The sequence below is a fragment of the Notamacropus eugenii genome, chromosome 6 (genome assembly GCF_028372415.1).
Source record: "Notamacropus eugenii isolate mMacEug1 chromosome 6, mMacEug1.pri_v2, whole genome shotgun sequence".
NCBI lineage: Eukaryota > Metazoa > Chordata > Mammalia > Diprotodontia > Macropodidae > Notamacropus > Notamacropus eugenii.
The window spans coordinates 222,683,960-222,707,627 of NC_092877.1; the positions used below are offsets into that span (position 1 = coordinate 222,683,960).

Sequence of the window (23,668 nt, forward strand, 5' to 3'; positions counted from 1 at the left end):
AAAGTAAAGAGTTTTTATTGAAATCCCTCAAAGATAATGAACTTGGAGTAGGGAGACTTAGATTCAAATGTAGACCTGATACTCTGGGAGCAAGTCACTTAACTTCTATGAGCTGCAGTTTTCTCATAAATTACACAATGATAATAATATTTGCCCTAGCTACCTAATGGAGTGGTTTTGAGGAAAACTGTTTGCAAACAAGAAAGCACTATATAAAGATATTGTTATTATTAATTTTATCATATCTATTTAGGCTTTTCTGAAGTTTCTTCCCCTCTATTTATGAACTGCACTCCAAACAGGTTGCCAAATAACTGGTTATGTCAGACGTTGCTGTTTGAGAGTTAATGAAATGCAACTGTGAGCTCAGTTCTGGTTTCTTCCAAAGGAAAGCTCTTCATAATTTATTTATAAACACATTTATAACAAGTGCTCCTCACCTTAGGCATTAGAGTCATTCCTGAAAAGTTCTGTGTAAACTGAACCTCAGATGAATATTTTAAAAGCAGGAGTAGTTTACTATTTAAAGGAATCATATTAAAAACCAGTAAAAACAAAAAAGCCTTTGCAAAAGCAGAAAACCACTTAATTGGTTACAGCTGTTTTGTGAGCTATGGTTTGTAGATATCAAGTTTAGAAAGGGGGGTGGAATCCTACTAGTGCACCTATTTTTACTTGGGGGAAACTGAGGCATTGGGCAATTAAATGACTTTATCAAGGTCAAATATCGGGTGAACAGCAGAGCCAGGACTAGATCGTAGATTGCCTCTCTGTAGCGTTAGTCCCATCTAGACAATAACGAAGCACCGGACTGCCTTCCTCCCCTCCTTCCGTCTTCCCCGTCCCTACACTTCAGCTTTCATCTATCCTTCAGGCCATATTCCTTCCTCCTCCTTCTCCTTCCTAACCCAGCTCCCGAGCTCAGGATCTCCAGGAGAAAGCCTGGATCACCTAGCTGACCTCCAAAGCTAGAATCTGCTAAGGGCACACAAGGGACAAGCATCCTGATTGCTTGGGGCACCGTGGGGAGAGGGAGGTAGCCTGAGAACCAAGCACTGCTTTCCCTCTCTTTTTCCTGCAGCTTAGGGACCGGTGTCTGCTCCCTTGGCTCAGCTTGGAGGCCGGCTGGGGGGCAGGAGGATCATCAGTCTCGGACCTTGTCTCCGGTCGAAGTGGCCCCGCGACAGGTCAGATTTAGTGGGGAGCGACAGGGCACTGCTGCTCGCCTCTGCTGGTGCGGCGGCTGCTAAGGGCTCGCACAGCAGGGCCTCGGCGCTGGGGAGGAGAGGTAGCCCCGGACCGGCCGCATGCACGCACGCACTCACTCACCCCGGGCAGCTGCAGAGCCAGAGCAGCCTCGCGGTTCCAGCCCCAGCCAGCCCCGACTCCCTCCCCTCCGGAGATGTGCTTTCTACCTCCCCGGGGTTGGCCAAGTAAGAGAAGGGGTGGAGAAAGGCACAGCCTGTCAGAGGATGCAGGGATAGACCGCCCCGTCCCCAGCACCGGAAGCGGAGAGCTCCGAGCCCAAATGGGTGGCTGGAGGGCGGGCGGGCGGAGCGCTGGGCTTGCTCTTTCACCAGGGATTCGCATTCTGGTGCCCGCTTCTGTGTCCCGGGGAAAGGTCACAGTCGCTGCCGCAGGAGAGGCTGTAAGCGTCTGCGTTCGTTCGTTTCTTTAGGAAGGCAAAAATGACTTCTGGCCTAGCTTGGAAGAGGCCGGTCCCGCTGCCTGCTCTCTCTCCATATCTAAGCTTAGAGGCACCAGAGAGGAGGCAAGAGACAGAAGGAGCAGCTGCTCCAGTGCTGGCACTGAGCGTGGATGAATGACATGGAGGGCGAGAAAGCAGATCGGAATGAGGGAAGGCCCAGCGACTTTAATAGTGCTTGGAGGCTTTCAGAGCCATTCCTCAGATTTCTTTTGATTTCAAGAGCTGTAGCAGGCCCAGAATGGGGTAACCCAGGTCTTGAAGGGACTGGAGACTTTGCCACCACAAAGAAGATTGATTGAAGGAACTGTCAGCCATTCGGCAAGCATTTATTAAGTCCTTGGTATGTGAGACGCCCTGTGCTAAGGCGTGGCATGAATTTTGACATGGTTAAACTATAAAGAATTTTAAATCATGTTCCTTTTTTACAGTTTTGAAGTCCCTGTGATACTTAATATTAAAAGACAGAAGGGCTCATTTTACAAGTCAGGCCCTTATGGATTTTTTTTTTTAAGATCCTTCTTTGTGGTGGATGAAACTGAAGAAAACAGACTTCGATCTTATAAGCATTTCAGTTTATTGAACAATACAGGCCAGTTACCCAAGGAAAAGGGACCAGGCCCCTTTGTTTGCTCAGGGCCGATTTCTTAGGCCATAGATCTGCATGGCTTAATAAAGCGATATGCTCAGAAGACAGAACCTTGGTTTTCCTCAGTCACTTTTCATCTTTCACCTGCCCCAGTTTTTGGTGAGCCATGCTAGGTGGAGTCAGAACTCAGACCCCTGGCCAAGAGCCTTCCATAAAAACTCCCTGGAGTACTATGGTTTTACTGAGGGACTTTTTCTTGGAAGACTGCTTCCAGAGGTAGGACTCCTGCTCTTGATCCCTATTTCTTCCGGGCTAAGGTAAGGTTTAGGTTTAGTTTTAGACTGGGGACTGGTACAGTTTCTACTTGGGCCCACCGCAGGGATTCCCAAAGTTTAGATTTAGGTGGGGCAGCTAGGTGGTACAGTTGATAGAGTACTGGTCCTCAAGTCAGGAAGACTAATCTTTCTAAATGCAAATCTAGCCTCAGACACTTAACTAGCTATGCGACCCTAGGGAAGTCCTTAACCTTGTTTGCCTCAGTTTCCCCATCTGTAAAATGAGCTGGAGAAAGAAATGGCAAACCACTCCAGTATCTTTGCCAAGAAAACCCCAAATGGGGTCACAAAGAGACATGACTGAACAACACCAAATTCCAAAAATATTGGAAAATCTATCATTCAACCAACAATCATTTATTAAATGCCTATTATATGCCAATCCTTAAGAATGCAGGGACAGAGATTAAACATTTTAAAAAGTAGCTGGCTAGTGCAGTGAATAAGGTGCTGGGTCTGGAGTCAAAAAAATCTGAGTTCAAATTTGGCCTCAGACGTTAGCTGTTTGATTCTGGGCAATTCATTTAACCTCTGTTTGCCTTAATCCACTGGAGAAGGAAATGGCAAACCACTCCAGTATCTTTGCCAAGAAAACTCCACAGACAGTATGATCCACAAGGCATTAACATGAACAATAGGTTTGGATTAGGTTTGTCCCAAAGATAAGGGAAGTTTAAATTAGATTTAGTTTGCCCCAGGAATTGGGGAGGTTTAGGTAGGTTCAGGGAGTAAAAACCAGATAACAATTTTCTTGAACTGTTGTAAGGGGGGTTTTTGTTCAGGTATGGGTTGGACAAGATGGCCTCTGAAATCCTTTCCAACTCTGATCTTCCCAATGGAACAGGTAATATAAGTACTAACGTTTTGTTTTCTTGGATGAGATGTTATCAAAGATTTAACTTGTGTCTAATAGTTTAATAGAGGCCCAAAGAAGGTAAAGGACTTGCCTGTGGTTAAAAGAAGTAGTAAGTGGCACAGCTACCATCAGATCCTTTGATTTAAATACATCACTCTTTCTACTTCATCATGCTGTCTTTCAGTAATACCCAGTATGCAAACTCCCTCTATCAATGCTGGTCTGTACCCATTTCACAAGTTACATGGGAAAGAGATTAAATGATGAATACATGGTCTCATATCTAGTATGTGTCACAGGTAAGACTTGATCCTAGGTCTTCCTGATTCTAAGACCAATTCTCAAAACATTATATCGTGCTTCCTAACTATCCTCAGTAAAAGAAGAGGAAATAGAGACTCACAAGTGTTAAGTGATTTGCCTACGTTGTAAAGTGGGGACTTGAACCTAGGAACTTATGACTTTTCACTAGACCATGATGTAGCTTTTTTTTTAAGTATTAATTTTGCATTCCCATTTTGAATAGTGAAAGGAAGGTACTTTGGGAGACTAGACAGATGGACTCATATTGTAGTGGCACATCGTAGATATTTAATAAATGTTTATTGACCATAGTATGCCAAACCCAGTGCCACATGTGGAATTAGAAGGGGCATCTGGGAATTTGTAGCAAGGCATTATTTATGAAGGGACTGATACCCAGGTGAGGTCATAGTAATATGCAGAGTCTCTGTCTCCTTCACATGGGAATTTACAAACATAGACTCACAAACTAAAATCTGAGATTCTATGTGGCTCCTGCTTTTTTACACTCAGCAAGTATCTTCTGAAGAAAGCTGCTGAATGGAAACCTGAGTAAAGTCTGATGAATGTAACTATTATCCAGTTTTCTCTAGCATTTCTTCTCTTACCCTCTGACCCTGAATTGCAGGTGTTTCTACCTTCTAGGCCACTGTTTAAGGAGCAAAGTTAATCATTGCATTAAAAAGATTAAAAGAATTTTCTACAAACTCTTGCAGATTTTACCTTTCTAAGATCAGTAGGATCCTGAGACCTTTAAAGATCCTTGTTTATTGTGAAGTCTTATAAGTTGAGGTCAAGTATATAAAAACACACTTTAACCATGATCTGTAGTCTGTATCCAGTCAGGAGGGAGCCTGCAACACACAAATTTAAGACCAACTCTGATCTTTAGTCTTTACTTTAGCCACAGTTAGTACCTCCTACATGTCTAATAGAGAAGCTCTCTAGTCTGCAACAACCCAAATCAATCTAGAAATACTACAACTTCCAGAACGCAACCCTTTCCTCCCCTCTTTCCCTCTCTCATTGTCTCACTCAAATCCTATCCTATGGGACTCTGGGAACTGAAGTTTCTTTTCCTATCTCCAGAAGACCCTCCCCTCCCACTACTTACCCTCGCATCTTTTGAGGGCAGTAAGGGAAAGGGAAGATATTCGTACCTGACGAGTTCAAGTCTTCAGTTAGGAGTCATTCAATTCCAAAATGATGCTTTGTTTCACCTTTAAGTTATGACCTGTGAATACAGAGATATCCAGTGATTATGGAAGTGCAAATTTCTGAAAAAGTTGAGTTTTGGGGAAGCAAACAGGGTTCTTTGTGACTCCAGACTGCAGTGCTTCATATTTTGAGTATTGATTAGTATGAATGATATTTTTTCTCCATGCTGAAAACAGGTAATGTGTTGAATAAATGAGATTCTGTCAATGTTAACCCTCTCAGATTTCTGCCACTTCATTTACATGAACTACAGATCCCAGAATGCCCCTGAAGCCAAAGATATTTAACAATTACATCCATTGGGAAAAGAGATTATTTAGCAAGTCTTTGAGAAAAGAGCCAATCACTTTTGCTTTCCTCTTTAGCAGGTCCTGGGGGCCAACTCACCCAAGGGGATGCTCTGGCTGCCAGAGTGTAAAGGAGAAGTTCATTTTGGTTGCAAAAGGAACAGTGTAGCGCTGGCTTGAATCCTCTGTAGGGTTAGCATACACTAAAGAGAATCCCCGTCTCCTGCGGGTAACTCTCCTGGAAGAAAGGAGAGGTACTCAAGCTCTGGATTATTATTGGTAAGGAAAACCATTTCAAATGTACATGCTGTTGCAACTGGCAGATGTGTTGGCATCTATGATTGGTGAATGAGCGTTTCTTCTCGGACCAAGTGGCACGTTCCCTGCTGGTGCTGGCCGCATCGGAAACTTCATTGTCAGTGTGTTGTTTCGCCAGTAAATTTTGTAAATGTTTAGCATTTTGCTGCTTTCCTACCTCTTTCTGGAAAGAACTCCAGCATTTGCTGCGACTGGTGAAGAGCGCCGAGTAAGCCCAGAAAGCTGCCTGATATGGGGACCCGGCCTGAAAGCCGGTGTGGTTCTGCCTGCTCGGTATTTCTACATTCAGGCTGTGGATTCCGCAGGTCAGAAGTAAGTAACGCAGCTCCTCCTTAATAATAGTTTTGAGCATGGTTAAAACCTATCCTAATTTCGTAGGATATTTCTGGGAAGGGGGACAAAAGAGGAAAGGATGAAGGGAGGAAGCAAGGGAAATTCTTCAAATAAATTTTATTTTCTATTTCTCTTACAAATTTGCTGAATTCCTCTACTACAAGTAGTGTTAACTTTTTAACTGCTAGTTCATCCAACTTCTGCCTTTTATTGACCAATAAGGCTTGACCATCAAGCCCTTTATTAATACATTTTTTATTAAATGTGATGGAGAATAACCTCATCCAAGAGGTCGGAGACCCATCGACCCATCCCCTGCCCTCCACTATCTCTTTTGCTTGGAGAGAGCCTCCTTTGTTTTAAATCTCTAACTTTTTCAGCAGCCAAAATGTGAACTTCTTGAAGACAAGGATCGGGGTTTTGCCTTTCTTTTGTGTGCTTAATATATACTTTTTGACTGACTGATCCAGGATTTAAGACATCTGAAATCAATTTCAAAGCAACTTTTACTCTACAATAGACTGCAAGCTACATTTCAGCTCCATCTAGTGGTCTCCCCTTTTTTCTCTTCCTTAGATTGTTCCCCTCCATTCGCCTGAAGTTAAACTTGTTTTGTAATCTAATGTTCAAAGAAAATAACAACGTTATTTCCAACACAAAGGTAGCAAAGTATGAAATCCCTGAGTTGTTTGTTAAAAGAGAAATATTACCACTGTAAGAGGCTCAGTTCACCAAAAGTGTTTTATAGTCGATGCTTTTTAAAAAACTATTTTCAAACAAATACTTCTGAATTCTGAATTTTTTCTCCCACTGATGGATACTTTTCTATTGGATGGATATTTTTTCTATAGAAGCAGAATCTTTGGAACTGGCCAGTTAATACAGATATGGAAAAGTTTGTTTTGGGGTAGGAACAAATAATTCTGTATTTGGTTTTAAAATTAAAGGATGGTAACCTTGGTCACCTGGTGACTCAACTGCTCACGCATTCAGAAAATTCAGTGTCCTGATGTGTAGGCACAGAGCTCAATAATTGTCCCTGTTAAGGTCTTCACTTCTGTTCATTTGAAGTGGTTGATAGGGTGGGAGTGATACATGCATGGAAGTTACAGGCCATGGAACATAATAATGTACAACTCATTTGAAATGCATTTTGTGCAAGATTAATCTTGTTCACATAAATATCTAACATTATTCTTGGATGATTTTGTACTGAAAATATTATCACTGCTACCTCAACAACTGCCTTTTCTCCATCTTTCTGCATATGTAGTACATCTTTGCCACTTCTATACCAGAAATGTATGGCAGAAAATGGAGGAGCAGAGAGTAAAATAAAATGCAAAGGAGGGTAATAAAGGCTATTTACTATCATGACCAGGCAACAAACTTTTTCTGGGTACAATTTGGAGAACATTTAGATAACTTTATTAAAAGATAATTTTAATCCTTATACCTCTTCATAATTCTGGTTATAGGTTTACTACCTCTCCAGGTGAAAAAGTATTCCAAGTTAAGATCTCAGCACCAGATGAACAGTTCACACGAGTTGGAGTACAGGTTTTGGACCGAAAGGATGGATCCTTCATTGTGAGATACAGAATGTATGCAAGCTATAAAAATCTGAAGATAGAAGTTAAAGTCCAGGGTCAACATGTGGCCAAGTCTCCATATATTTTGAAAGGTAATTTTTAAAATGGTTAATTGTAACACTTTTTACATGGAATAGTTCTTGGAAACCCAGAAGCAAATAATAATTTTTCATTCTTTAGTAGAAACATTTTGACATCAGTTCATAAATGTCATATTTTGAAGACCCTTAAGGAGTAAATTGAAACTGTGTCCGTGCACTTCTGTAATCTCTGCTACTGGAGAGGCCAAAGCTGGGGAATTGCTTAAGCTTGGGAAGTTCTGAGTCACAGTAAATTGGGTATCTGCATTAGCATTATTTTGGTGGGCCCCGGGGTAGGGGAGGCTAGGCTACCTAAAGAGGGGCAGGTGGGACCAAGTTAGAAGCAGAGTGATTGACAGCTCCCCTGCCAGTCAGGCCTGGGGTCAGGCCTGTAAATGAGGCACCTAAGCAGATGAAGGTTCCAAAAAGAAGAGTGAATTGAAGCCATTCATTGGAAAGAGTGATTCAGAAGCTTGACAAAAAGACAAAAGGTCTTTCCAGACTGGATCAGAAAAGAATTTATAGTTTGGCTAAAGAGGAATGAGAGGATTTAGAGAAAAAACATAATCTATGAAGGAAAAAAACTAAACAAATGGGGCAGCTGGGTGGTACAGTGACTAGAGCACTGGCCCTGGAGTCAGTAGGACCTGAGATCAAATCTGGCCTCAGATTCTTGACACTTACTAGCAGTGTGACCTTGGGCAAGTCACTTAATTCTAATTGCCTTGCCTTCCACCCTTCAAAAAAGAAAAACTAGACAGATAAGCAATTATAGTTGTTATTTTTTCTCAGAAGATCCACCATTATTTCTTGGGTGTAGATACTATCAAACATTCACATCACAAGCCCTCCATCTATTTATTGTCTTCATGGGTTCTTGTGACCCCTAAAAAATCCCCAGCTGGTGAGTGGGCAACCTTCTCTGAACTTAGCTAGCCTGGTCTTGGCTTCTTTTTTCTTTTGGTCTTTGGGAAATTGCAAATTTTTTCTAATTTTAATTTTTAAAATATTTGATTAATTTATTTGATTTCAGTTTTCAACAATCACCGCCATAAGTTTTAATTTTCTCCCCTCCCTGAGATGGCATGCAATCTTTTATGGGTTCTATACATATATTCTCATTAAGCACATTTTCACATTAGTCATGTTGCGTAGACAAATTAAAAGGAATGGGAGAAACCATGAAAAAACAAACTAAAACAAAACATAACACAAGAGAAAATAATCTATTTCATTGTGTATTCTGATTCCATTGTTCTTTCTCCTGAATGTGGATGGCATTTTGCCTCAAGTCCTTTGGGGAAAACCAAATATTCTTGCAGCTATAATATGTCATGTTTATAGATTAGAAAACAATTTTATAGTTTTTAAGATATTTGGTAATTTTTTAATAAAAGGTATTCATAGAAAAGCATAAATGTGGTCACTTTTTGCTTCTCCTACCTACCATATCATTAAATATTAACTGATGTTCAGAGCACTGTGTAACACACTGTGGAGAATACAAACAGTGAGACTCCCTGCCTCCTAGGAGTTTAAAATCTAGCTACAACTTATTTCACCCAGCTTACTGGGTATAGATTGTACTCACTTAGTATAGATTGAACAATATCGAGGAAGCAAAAGATCATTTTAAACTTCTCAGGAATTAAGTTATCACCTTAGAAGACAGTCTTATTGAGTCTTGTGGTCAAAAAGTAATCACTGTGGAGCCAGCTGGGGAAAACCATATGTAGCCATGACCCAAGTTTATCTATGCAATTCCTTGGACAATAGATGTGGAATCTGTCCTTGGGCTGGTATTCAAAGCCTTTCCAGCTTGGTAGAACCTATCAGTGTTTGTGATGTTCTTTTATAGCCTTTTGGGACATAGAATCACTTTCATGCCTTAATGACACATCAAAATAGCATTTTAGTTAGATTGGGTAGGGGGGCAATTTATTAAGTAAATATTAAAACCTGGTGGCTGTAATTTCCAAAGGAGACCCAAAAAGCTGGATCATCGTTTCAAAAAGAAGTAAGGGCAAGGGTTTTTTTTTTTCTTTTAATGGGAAGAGAGAGAAAATAGATGATTGTTCATTAAAAATAAAGTTAAAAGAGAGAAAAGAAATGGAAAAATTTAGATAGTCTGAGGTTTTAAATTTTCAGCAAGAGAATTGTTAATATTTAGCAGTAATTCTTTAGCTTTGAATAACATTTTATAATTTACAAAGTGGAAGACTAATTTCCAAGTTTTCTGACTTTGTCTTCCATACTTTTCACTATACTATGCTGCCTATTCTTATGCCCAAAGTGCCAACTATAGATTTAGACCTCTAATCTCTTCAGTCACTCTGTGAATCAAGTTCAGTTCATAGGTTCATATAAATCACAGGAACAACCTTATATTGTCTCATGTTTTAAAAATAACTGCCCCCTAAAATTAAGTTCACCATCAATAACATAAGAATTCAACCCCAAATAGAAGCAGGCCCTTTATTTGGACACTGCATTTTAATATTAACAAAGCATCCCGACTACAATTACTGACTGACTAAAGCCAGATATCCATCTACTCTATTAAGCTGCCTATAAATATAATCATTCTTACTTTTAATATAAGTACTTGTAGGCTTATGGTAGTTGAGGGTGGGGAAGGGATTGTCTTCATGGTTAGCTTAGCAGAGATCACAACATGAACTCAAAAGGACAGTACAATGTAACATTTTTTTCAGCCCATAACAGAATTTGGTATATAGTGGGGTCCTTCTTGATCTCCCAGGTAAGTTTGGTTTCTATCATCCTGGAAGAATTGGCACTAAAATTATTCTGGCATAATAAAAAATATTTTAATAGTCTATCATTCCCCTCTAATTTGTCCAAAAGCTTTTACTTTAATGTAATGATTGTAATGTCCTGTGAATGTGAGAATACTAAATGACATTATTGTTGCTACATTTTGACATGTGACTTGTATGTAATTAGGGCCTGTCTACCATGAGAACTGTAACTGTCCTATTGAAGATAGTGCTGCCTGGCTAGAGGAGATGAACTGCCCCCAAAGCATTCCCCAGATCCAGAGAGACCTTGAACCTTTCCCCACAGTGGATCCAGATAAGATTGCTGTAGAAATTCCACAGAGATTTGGACAAAGACAGAGCTTGTGCCACTATACCGTGAAAGATAACAAGGTACTGTTAAAAGGAATATTCTGTGTCGTGGACTTTGCTCTGATTAGTAAAACTCCATAAGAGAAAGTTAAAAAGGAGTTTATTAACCCCAAGGCAGAATGCATTGGTGGGTCATTTGGGTGACCAACTTTTATAGACAGGAGTTAGCATCTTCCATATAAGGGCAAAGGCATTTTGATTGGGTCACAGAATTGTAAGGAGGTAGGTAGGATTAGTGCTGCCTCTACACTTCTCTGTGTGTTTTGATTGGTCCAGGATTTTAATGAGAAAATGGAGTTCAAGAGCTTGAGTAGAACCTGCCACTAGTCATCATGAGGAGATGGAATTAGTGATAAAGAAATGCCATTAGAGCTAATGCATATTGCCCTCTCCTGTAGGACCACCTTCCCCAAAGTCAAGCAAGATTAACACATGGAATCGCTCTGCATTAGTGACTAATTTTACGTAGTACAATAATGCATGATGTAATGTTTTTCATTTGTTCTTAGTTTTTCTTATCATTATTATTACATATTGTGTATATATGTATAAAACTAGCTAGAGTTTTAGCACAATAACAGTCATATCACTCGCTTGTTCTTAATGAAGGCAATACTTTTTGACTGGTATGACTGATTTCAAATTTTCTTTCAGATTTATATCAAGACTCATGGTGAACATGTAGGTTTTAGGATTTTCATGGATGCCATACTGCTTTCTTTGACTAGAAAAGTGAGTATATTTTATCTCTTTTGATTAGAATGCCCATCTCAAGTTCAAGCTTCTTTCTTTGCAGTATTTTTAGACTGTTAAATGTCAGTGGTGCTCTATATTATAGCATTATTTAAATGCTGCCCTTACAGTCCAATCTATGAGGACCACCCCATAAAGACTATATGCATTAGGAGGGGGAAGGGTGAAGATTCTAGTGCAATATTTTGGCATCCGTATTTAGGTAATTCATATTAGACAGTGCTGATAACAATCAGACACCAACTGTTGATGCCACAAACTGCCTACTAGACATCTCCAATTCGATTTTTCTATATGTTCAAAATTTTAAAAATAATTACCTTTTTTTTTCTAAAACTACCTCCCCTTTCCAACTACCTTATTTCCATTGAAAACTCCACCTAGTCACCCAAGTTGACAATCATTCTCAACTCTGCCTTCACCCTCTCCCCCTATATCCAATCAGTTGCCAAGGCTTGTCAGTAAACCTCCACAATCTCTCTGACATCATTCCTCTCTATCCAGTGATATGGCAACTATCCTAGTCCAGGGCCTCATTACCTTTCACCTGGACAATTACAATGACTTCTGAATTAGTCTCCCTAAGGTACCCTCCCTCTCCCTCCTTTCTGCCCCAGTCTTTCCAATGCATCCTCCACACTGGAAGCAAATTGATATTCTTAAATCTAAGTTCTCACCATATCAATTTCTGACTCAGGAAGCTCCAGTGATACCCAATTGCCTCTAGGATAAAAACAAGATTTCCTGTAAAATTTTAAACAGTTTATACTCTAGCTGCTTCTTGAGCTTTCCAAACTTATTGTATATTTCTCTCCTTTTAGCACTTTATTTTCCAACCAAAGTGCCCTATGTACTCTCTTTGCGTTTGAATAGGATGTCCCCAATACCGGAAATGAACTGACTCTTTACCTCAACCACCCTTAAATGCATCCTTCAGCTCAAATGTCACTTCTCACAAGAAACCTATGCTGATTCCCTAAGTAGCTAATTACCTTCTATCTCCTTTGTATAATGTATTGCTTATCTGTTTGAATGATACTCCACATTACTCCTCCATATAAGTTCCTTGAGGGCAAGAGCCATTTTGTTTTTGTCTCCGTATTCCTAGTACCTAGCACAGTGCCTGCTGCATAGTAGGGATTTAATAAATGCTTGTTCAATTAATTAATGAATCCATTGAAGAATCAGCAAATATTATTGAGCCAAAGGTACCCGTCCTGTTTGATTTCCTTGTTGTATAATATAAATGAAACATAATCAAACAACAGACATTTATAATGCACTTTCTATGGACCAGGCAAATAGATTAAAGGATCACAAAGTGCTCGACAAATTTTCTGCATGTATGGAGCTATAAAGGAAAAATTCTTATCTTTCTTTTATAGAAGAAACATTAAAATTGTTTGCGCAGTAAGAGAATCAGCTGAAAGAGAGACAGAGACAGAGACAGAAACAGAGACAGAGAGAAAATAAATGAGAGTAACAGCCATGATTCCAGTAGTCTACTCCACTGCATTGAATGAGCTTGAATATCCCCTGTTACTAACTCAATACAGATCTTGCTTGGGAAATAAATCTACTTTACAAGTAACCTAAGTATGCAATTAGATGTGTCATTGATATTTCGAAGCTTCAGTTTCCTGATCTACAAAATGGGATTAATAATATCTGTCCTATCAACCCCACCAGAGGTATACTAAGGAGCTAATGAGATAATTTTTGCAGTACTTTGTAAATGCTATATAAAAGTAAACTATTTTTATTGTTAAAAGTCAAAAGAGCAAGAATCTCTAATTCTATCACCAATGCAAATGGTCATCTCTTTAAAATTTGGTAGCAAAATCCGAGAAACTTGCCTGAAGGTCACAAGAATGTAATTGCCTTGCCTAGGGTTACAGAGCTATTAAGTGTCAGAGTTCATATGTGAACCATGGTCCTTCTGATTCCAAGTTCTTCATTCTATTCTGCCTCATTATTATTAAGATAGAGAAAATGGGTTTATATAATGCATTGGTTACACCTTATTTTTCAGTCGGTAGAAAAATATCATCTGGGTATATTTTTCATGATTTAAAGATAAAGATCAAAAGATCAAAAACTGAAGTTTTAACTTGTTTTCAAAGGGATGCCTATGAGCCCCATACTTCTATCCCCACCACAGCCTCTCCTTTCCCTCCCTGCTTATTGCTTATTCTTCCTCCTTCCCGCTTATTTCCTTCTCCCTTTCCCACTCTCTTTCCCCTGCTTCTCCGTCTCTCTCCTTCTCCCTCTGCAGAAGATTTGCAATTTCTTGCAAATTTTTGCAATTTTGTCAAAATTAGTAATAGACTCTCATTGAAATGATGGGTCCCCAGACCGTGATGTGTGGACCCAAGCAAGTTTAATAATAAGAATAATGCCACCTAGCAAATGTATACTGTGTGGCACTTTTCAAAAGGCTTTTACACACTGTATATTAGTTGAGTGGACTCATCCTTATTGTTATTAAACCTGCTTGGGCTCACACATCATGGCCTGACTACCCATCATTTCACTGGATTTTCATTTTTGATTTGACTGATAAAATTTTTTCTAAGAACTATGTAATACTGATTACAGTCAGTCACCAGAATTATTTTTGTTTTCTTAGGTGAAAATGCCAGATGTTGAGTTTTTTGTTAATTTAGGAGATTGGCCTTTGGAGAAAAGGAAATCCAATGCAAACCTCCATCCCATATTTTCCTGGTGTGGATCTACTGATTCCAAAGATATTGTGATGCCAACCTATGACTTGACTGATTCTGTTTTAGAAACTATGGGCCGGTAAGTTGTCACTTGCAGTTTTCTCAGAGATGGAGTTTCATTTCTCGGCTGACTTTTATCCAAATAAAATTATGACCTATGAGCCATCAGTTCTATGATCATGTAGGATTATGTAATCATATGATTTGTAATATAAGGAACCTTTGAATTTTAGAATGGAAAATCTTTTGATTTTTCTGTCTTCTAGAGTGAGTTTGGATATGATGTCTGTCCAAGCTAACACAGGACCCCCATGGGAAAGCAAAAATACTACAGCCCTCTGGAGAGGGCGAGACAGCCGGAAAGAAAGACTTGAGCTTGTTAAACTCAGTAGAAAACACCCAGACCTCATAGATGCTGCTTTTACCAACTTTTTCTTTTTTAAACATGATGAAAGTTTATACGGTCCCATTGTGAAGCACATTTCATTTTTTGATTTCTTTAAGGTAAGACAATAATGGTTTTTATAAGTTCTCAGGGTTTTAATTTTTGTAACTCATTTTCATAATTCTCAAGTTTTTACCCTCATTTACATTCTGTATTCTGTTTGATTAAAGCATTTTGTCCACAAAGTATTTTAACCCATTCTCTATTTTTCCCAAAGCTACATACATATTATTTACTGCTGGCTCAGGATAAGAATTACTTGGCATCCAGGTAGCTATTCGCAAGCCATCTGGTAGGAAAGATATACTAGCTTCTCACCAAATGCTATATCACCTCTGTTTCCCTAAGATCAAAAGGGATTTCTTAGGCCTAACATGTGAATTGCTCTTACTATTTGGGTAATAGCCCCAACCTACATGCCTCACTTCAAATTAGGTTACTGAGTAATCTTTGAAAATTCTATAGTGGTGGTAGATGTGAAAAGGCAGATAAGCCGAGGCGAGGCAGTAGCCCTGTGATTAGGAACTGGCATGCATAGTGGGTTTTACACTCCAGCATGTCTTATAGCCTATCAGATTTCTTTTTTGGATGTGAAATTATCAGTCATTAATAAACACAACAGTTTGCTATACAAAGAATAAGGGACTTGTGTAAGAAACTGAATCATAACAATTTGATATATATTTAATTTAACAAGATGATAACAAAACTTTATTTGTATCCCCTTCTACACTTTTTTGTGTTTTCTTGGTGTTTCTTTATTTTTTTTTTTGCATGTCTATCACTACCTACTGGTCAACCATCCCCTTACAACTCCCCAGTAGAATCCCATGCATACACATGAACATATACATATATACATATATATACATATTCATGTGTGTGTGTATGTGTGTATTCCAGCAAAGCAAATCAACACATTGGCCATGGCTGTGAATTTCTATTCTCTGTCAAGAGATGGAAGGTATATTTAATCATCAGTCTTTGAAGTCCTTTATTGCTTTGAGCAGAGACTGGAAATCTTTTTTAAACTTGTTTTCCTTGACATTATTTTTGCTATCATTGAGTAAAATGTTCTCTTGATTTTACTCATTTCATTTCACATCAGTTCACATTTGCAATGAAAAATAGGTTTCTTTTGGGTTTTTTTCAGCTCTACCTGTATTTTGTTAATCACTAAGTGTTTTATTGTGTACCTCCTACCATCGACAGCTGCATAAAACATTTATGAAGTCCTTTAGATTAAGATACCATGCTAAGTGCTGGGAATACAAAGAGTTCTTAAAAATCTCCTATTTTTCTGAACTCATGTTTGTCATTTCCTAGAGCTGCAACATTATTCCATTATATTCACATACCACAATTTGTTCAGCTATTTTCCAGTTGATGGGCTTCTATTTTCCAATTTTTTTTTTTGTTATTAGAAAAAGTATTGTTAAAAATATACTCATATATATCTGCTGTTGATCTCTGGAATGTATCTCTATAATTAGTATTTCTGGGTCAGAGGCTATACAACTTAGTGACTTTTTTTGTATAGTTCCAGATTTTTTTTTCCCAAAGTGGTCAAACCAACTCACAGTTCCATTAGTGTACCTACTTTCCTTCTGATGACTAAGTTCTCAAAGGCCTCTGTGATTTTAACATTAACTTTTTTTCTTTCTTTAATCCGAAACATTTTCTATATAGTAGAGGCTTCCAATTATAACAGCTCTGCAAGCATTCCAGTTTTCAAGCTCTTTTGTCCCAAGGTTTGTTATTCCCAGAAGACATTTGTGTAGCCATCTGGTGTTTAAGAGAGACAGTTAATATAGTACAGAACGTGATCTCATTAGGCATCCAGGTGAAGTAAATAAACAACTAGAGCCATACACTCTCACAAATAAACACAATGTTCCTTATGCTGTCACCTTCTGAGTAAAATCTTAAATTAAAAAAGAAGTTATTTAAAAGTTAGCCTTGTTACTGATTTTGCGATCTCCAGGGCAACATTCAAATTGAACATTTAGTTCCCAATCAGTATGCATGGAGACATAGAATATTAACACGATAACGTTAACTAAATGGTGAAAGCAGGGAAGAAATTCAGCTGCCCAAACTGTGTCTCAGGGGATAAGAAGGAAACCTAACTGCAATTCTTGTGTGCTGTATCTTGTTTTACAGCACAAGTACCAGATCAACGTCGATGGTACTGTTGCAGCATACAGGCTGCCTTATCTACTAGTTGGCAACAGCGTTGTGCTAAAGCAAGACTCTATTTATTATGAACACTTTTACAAAGAGCTGCAGCCCTGGAAACATTACATACCGGTGAAAAGCAACCTGAGTGATCTCTTGGAAAAACTTCAGTGGGCTAAAGACCATGATGAAGAGGTAAGGCAAAGCTTTCATTAATTCAACAAATACGTATTAAGCATTGACTGTACCCACTGTGGTAGGTAAGGTGGTGGAGATTTGAAATGTAGTTAAGATGCCAGTTAACTTTTATTAAGTACCTACTATGTGCCAGGCACTGTACTAAGTACCAGGGGTACAAAGATGAAAAAGACAGTCCCTGCCCTCAAGGAGCTTATAACCTAATGGGGGAAGAGAGCACACAAAAGGAAGCTTTAAAGGAGGCATGGGGGAAGGAAATGTCCTGGCAGAAGGGCTCAATGGAGAAATCCAAAGGAGATGGTTACATAATTGGTCATTTTAATGCCCTGGCTCTGGTGAGCCTTTAGGATCATATTGTATAGACCTCTTCTGGAAAAGAATAAACTTTTCCAACTTTACTTTCCTTCCTCTTCCACCCTCAGAGTTTTTACACAGGAGAAAATGCCCAGTCTAATTCCCCATTATATACTTATGGCTGAAAAACCAGGATTAGGTTGTTTTTTTTTCTGTCCATCAGTGACTTTGTCTTCTGTAAAACAGCAGCAGCAGCTGTGCAACCTAACAAAGCAGATGGATCACTGCCAGTGACAATAAGAAAATGAAAGGGTCATTAGGACTCCAGAAGGGAAGGAGCACTCCTCTTTTGTTAGGGGGGTAGTTATAGTTTTCATTAAAATGAGTTTTAAGAAAGCAGCCTCTAAAAAAAGAATTGAAATTAGGTTCTTATTCATTTCATGAGGCCTTTGCCTCCTCATTTATTTTATACATCCTTGGGGAGGGAGGGAGGGATGTATTTCTTCCAATTCTTTTTGGGCACTTTTCTTTTCTCTTTAATTTGAATTCCCGAACCACTTTGCTTTAATATACTTCTGCTTGACCTGTGAGGAGAATATTCCATTAAATGCCTCCCTTACCGGGTAAGAACCCCCATCCTTGTCATTTTCTGTTTTTCTGGCTTCACCTCATTACTCTGCTGCTGTATCACATACACAAATTGGGACATTTTCATCACTTTAGAAAAGAAGTCTTATTGTAAAATTATATAATAATGAAGAATGTCATTTCTTCCATAGGCCAAGGCAATTGCAAAAGCAGGGCAAGAATTTGCAAGAGCAAACCTCATGGGTGATAACATATTTTGCTATTACTTCAAGCTTTTCCAGGTCAGTATTTGCAAGGTGATATAAACATGACTTGTGGCAAAGGTGACATTCTGCTAGAGAATCTGTAAGGCTCAGACACACACAGTTGTGGAGCTGTATCTTTTTGTAATTGTGAATGATGGAAAATCAGGGACACAATGTAAATAACCAAAACCAAAGGACAAATAATGGAGAAGGTCACTTTCAGCAGATAATATGCAGTTACCCAAGGGATAGGTGGTGATCTATTTGTCAGCAAACTGGTCTGTAATCCTGCAGCACTGTACGTAGATTCATGTGTTCCTTATGAAATGTTTCTTGCAGTAAGATCTCTGTGTTTAAACACTAAAAATTATGTATTTTGACCTGTTGCTATGCTTTTTTAAAAAAAATAACCAAAAAGGAACCTAGGAAATTTTTGCCACAGACAGAAACGTTTAGGGCTAGTATTCCAAACATAATTGATAATAAAATCTGACAGCATGAAATGCCTTCTGCAATACAGAGAAATCATAAATATTTTGTATTTAATAGTTCTCTGTGTTCAGAATTCATTTCAGCATTGAAAAATTTAATACAGCTTGACTCTAGTGTGCCCTGCTGTCACATAAAGCTTGGTATAGCAAGGGTCTGAAGGACGTGCCCCCTTCTTTGATTTAGAAGATAGTACATCACACCTGTGGGTCAAGGAGCCAGTGAGTTTGCATTGTTCAGACTGTGATGGCTTTGAAAAATTGCTGCTTGGATTTCTTCTGTCCCGTTTATTCATAAATATGTGAGCTATTTATTCATTGTTTACTCTATATAAGACATCATGCTACATACTGTGCAGGATTCAAATTCACATGAACTAGCATGTCTGCCCTCAAGGAACTTATACTCAAGCTGGGGAAATAAAGTACACATATACATATTTGTAATACAAGTCAAATCAGTTCCCTACTATGTGTAGAGCACTGTGCTAGCAGCTAAAGGAGATACAAAGTTTAGATAACCTTTGCTTTCATGGAACCTATTGCCTAGTTGGGGGGTATGACACATAGAGAGGTAAACAAAGACAAATTATGATATGTGCTAACTGATAGATGAGTAGTGCAAACCAGGTGTCAGCTATACAGAGAAAGAAGGAATCAGAAACTAGTACTGAGTGCGTGCTCAGAACAGTTGGAAGCTCTCCTCACCCCACACTGGCAGAGCAAGGGATCTCATCTTATGAGAAGTCTGTAGCATGGATCCTGTTAGTCTAGATTCAATTCAGCAAAGTTATTGTATAAAAGTAAAGTTCTAGCATTTTCAGTTCTTTAGAAGGTATTGGAATTCCTGTATCTTAGAATGGGAATATAGTGTTCTTCTTTAATTAGGAATATGCTAGTTTACAAGTGACTGAACCCAAAGTCCGAGATGGCATGGAGAAGGTGGAATCTCAGTCAGAAGATGACCTCTTTCCCTGTAACTGCCATAGAAAAAAGGTAGGTCTGCCTGTTCTATTTCATCAAACTATGTTTCTTCTGACCTTACTCTTTCCTATTACTGGCACTACTATTCATTTATTCTCCCATGTTTGAAACCTTGACGATATCCTTGACTCTTTCCTCTCGCTCATCCCCTATTCCAGTTGGCCAAGTCCCTTTAATTATACTTCCACAGTACCTTCTCACATCTATCCCCTCCTCTTTAGTATGGGATTTCATGGATGAATCCCTGGAATATATCACTTGACTATCTAGTTTGGCATCAATGTATTAACCATTACATTTTAGGTGCTGTTAGGAACTGGTTCTGAACTTACCCTAAGTAAATGATCGTCTAGCACATCTTCAATTTTGACCACAAAGAATGGTTTTGTCAAATGCTGTGTAGAAATTCAGCTGTATTATGGCTATAGCATTCCCATGACGTGCCTCTCTTAGTAACCCTATAATGTCAGCATGGCATAGCAGTCATGTGGAAGAAGGCTACCTTTGGTTTCTTTTTCCCAAAAAGCCATCTTTCAGATCATTGGGGGTGGGGGGGTTGGAATCTTCACAATAGATCAGACTAAAAGTACAATAGGCTGTTTGGGGAAACAATGAGTTCCTCATCACTGGAGACATTAAAGCAGAAGTTTAATGATCATAATAGTTATAACTCTAATAATAACCAGAATTCACATAGTGCTTTGAGGTTTGCAAAATGCTTTACATGTGTCATTCTGTTTGATTCTCTGGGCAACCTGTGAAGCAGGCACCTTTATTTTCCCTCATTTTATAGCTAAGGAAATTGAAGTACACAGAGATTAAGTGACTTACCCAGAATCACATAGTTAGTATATGTCCAGTGTGCCATTTTGACTCAAGTCTTCCGGAATCCAAGTCAGGCATTCTCTCCACTACACCGTCTAGCTGCCTGCTTGGCTGATCACCTAATTACTTATTTGTCAGGGATGTTGTGGAGACAAGTCTGTTCTGGTTCATTTTGAACTAGTTAATTGCAGAGGTCCTGGTGAAGAGAAATGAGATGAGAACTTGAGGGCAGGGCATGGTCAAGGGAAATGTTTGTTTGTTTTCACGGATTCCTGAGCTGAGGTTGCTTGTTGTGAAAAAATGGGAAGGAAGCCGGAAGAAAGGGAGCGATTAATGATGATAAAGCAAGATAGAATGATAACTGTTATAGCAAGGTATTTGAAGGCACAAGTGGAAGGGTTAGTGTCCTCAGAGATTAGGGGAAAGGAGAAGAGTACAGGTAAAGAGAGGATTTGAGGTGGAGAGAAAGGGAAATGAGGAAGTTCATGATGGATGGCTTCAATCTTCTCTATAAATAGGAGGGTATTTGTATGGAGGGAAAAGGGTTGGACAGGGTGTTAGAGGCAGTAATAGAGCCTAGGGTTGAAAAAGCTACTCTGGAGAGTTTGTTAGGGAATTAGCCAAAGATAAATGAAAGGTTTGCTTGCCCTACTGTATGCCTGGGCAGCTAGGTGAAGCAGTAGATAGAGTGCTGACCCTGGAGTCACGAACACTCATCTTTCAAATCTTTCAAATCTGGCCTCAGATACTTACTAGCTTTGTGACCTGGGCAAGTCACTTAGCCCTGTTTGCCTCAGTTTCTTCATCTGTAAAATTATCTGGAGAAGGAAATGGCAACCCACTCCAATATCTTTGTCAAAAACCTAAACAGGGTCACAAAGAGTTGGACACAACTGAAAAGAGTGAACAGTGACATCAATGGCAACTGGATGCCCAGCTGAAATTAGAGAAAATGAATATGTCGTGGATCCATTCAGTATACTTTGTCAGTGATTCAGGAGATGGCCAATGATGAGGGTGACTTCTGGGTATTAAGTATCAGAATGAGATAAAGGATTCAATGACAGAAGACAGGTCCTTAGTGAATATAAACACACAAACACGCTCACACACATGTGATATGTAGATGTGGATCTTGTGAGAAGATAAAATAGACTTTTTACTAAAGGTGCCTGAGATAAAGGAAACCGATAAAGTTGAGTTTTCCAGGATCTTATGTAAAACTTATGGTAGTTTTTTTTTAAATCAAGGTATACATAGCTCAGAGTCTTTTACTTTTTTTTTTTTAAATAAGCTGTTCAGTATACCTGAACTTTACTGATTTTAAAGTTTATGTGTATATTCATGGAAAGTATTTTGATATGATTGATTTTAATAAGTCCCTGGAGAAGAAATACCAACTAATTAGTAGAATATATGGAGACTTCTATGTAAACCTGTTTTGAAAGTGAGTAGGTATCTATTAATATCTATTTTTATCATATTTTTAATGCATGAAGATTATATTTCATTTTAAAAAATAGATTAACTGATTTTCCCTGTGTTGGTAATAGTAAAGAATTTATTTTTGGGGGGGATTATATTCCTGGATTCTTCAAACTTTATTATTTTTTAAGATCTCAATTAAAATCTCCTTATGAGTGAGTCTTCTCTTTTTCATGTAGACAATGTTAGTCTCTCCCTTAAGTCCCTAGTGTAATAATAATAATAATATAAAAAAGTCATAATACCCACATTTATGTTGACTAGTCAGTCATCCCTCTACACTAGCATAATGAAGGACTCAGTTTTCTAGAGATGGTTTTACGATGTAAGATTATTGAAATTGTTGTAATTACTGCACAATCTGTTCTGCCACCCACCCCAACCTTCCTACTGGGTAACTAGGCAAACACCTAGGAGGGATTGGTGGGAAAGATGAAAACTCACTGCCAGTTAGTGGAAGGAAGGAAAAGAAGAAAAACATTAGCTGTTCTACATAATCAGGTTATAATTATACCCTATGTACATTACTTAGGCAAAGTAAGGACTGGACAGTAGGTCCACCTCTCTTCCGCTCCCCACCTTTTTATGATTTGACGTAAATACTGAAAACCTTAGAGATTATCAAGTTTAAGACCCTCCTTTTGCGAGTGGGAAAAGGGAATCCTGTAGAGTTTCAGCTGCCTAAGGTCACACATGCAGTTCTCCTTACTCCTAATCTCTTCCTCTTTCTCTCTGCCACATTCTCTTTTCTCCTTAGTGACTGCTCTTGGCATTCGTTTTCACCCAATTTCTCCTAAGCAAAATGTAAGGGAGCCCACAACATTATTTGCATTAGTTCCAGAGACCCCATAGTGAAAGCTCTGGTTCTCCTTCCTATTTTTTATACTAAGAAATAATAAAGAAATACAGTCATAAGAATGAAAGTATTGCAAAGATACTAATAACTTTGTTCTTTGTCATTTCAGGCCAAAGATGAACTCTGAAGTTAAGAAATGTCTTTTCTTGGAATGTTGGTGCTCAAAACAGTTCCTTAAGAAAAAAAAGGATATTTTTACTACAGTACTTAAGTGAACAAAAAAAATTGCAGTGCAATATTTCAAATTATGAAAAGACAATTGTTTTCTTTTATTATGCAGTTTATATGATATGTATTATGTTATTATTCCCAGGGCTTTGTTTAAAAACACTTTTTATGGTTTTGTAATAAAAGAATAAAATCATCATTATATTAAAGTCTTCTGTTATATGGAGTGAATTGTTTATTATATTTGTAAAATGAAAGAATTATTTTTTCCTGGATAACGTTTTCAAAAAACAAATTCAGGGTTTTTCTGAAGATGAATTTGTCATTTCAGGAGACAGACTCATTCTTTCAAGTCACTAGCCATCCATAGAGTGGCAAATATTAAAAGATAATCAAGTAATAGAATCTTAGAATTGGAAGAATATTTCTTAATCAGATTTAAGTTTTTCAATTAACAAACATTTATTTGTTTCTTCCTCTCAAACCTACCACCCCCCAAATTGGTTAAAGAAAAAAAGAAAGGAAAAATTAAAAAAAAAAACCCTTGTAATAAATATTCATAGTTGAGTAAAACAAATTCCCTCATTGGCCATGTCCAAAAAAATGTATGTCTTATTCTACACTTTGAATCCATCATTTCTGTGTCACAGGGTGAGCAGTGGAATTCATCAGA

General features: G+C 38.4%; 2 protein-coding genes across 4 annotated transcripts in view; one reads left to right on the plus strand and one right to left on the minus strand.

Moving 5' to 3' along the window:
- Positions 1 to 5,023, minus strand: part of BIVM (basic, immunoglobulin-like variable motif containing) — a 47,756-nt gene extending 42,733 nt beyond the window's left edge. For 2 of the 3 annotated variants that reach the window (XM_072622012.1, XM_072622011.1), the window contains exon 1: positions 1,330 to 1,520. The gene's annotated coding sequence lies outside the window, so the exon portion shown is untranslated. Of the gene's footprint in view, positions 1 to 1,329; positions 1,521 to 4,511; positions 4,643 to 4,948 lie in introns of those variants that run through there. The other variant, XM_072622013.1, reaches the window with a different exon arrangement.
- A 291-nt stretch (positions 5,024 to 5,314) lies between these two features.
- On the plus strand, positions 5,315 to 23,204 carry POGLUT2 (protein O-glucosyltransferase 2). The gene is made up of 10 exons (XM_072622014.1): positions 5,315 to 5,923; positions 7,423 to 7,628; positions 10,581 to 10,786; positions 11,420 to 11,497; positions 14,148 to 14,320; positions 14,508 to 14,745; positions 16,850 to 17,059; positions 18,136 to 18,225; positions 19,566 to 19,673; positions 22,937 to 23,204. The coding sequence occupies exons 1-10, from the start codon at positions 5,742 to 5,744 to the stop codon at positions 22,952 to 22,954; spliced, it is 1,509 nt and encodes a 502-aa protein (XP_072478115.1). The 5' UTR covers positions 5,315 to 5,741; the 3' UTR covers positions 22,955 to 23,204.
- The last annotated feature ends 464 nt before the right edge of the window (positions 23,205 to 23,668 follow it).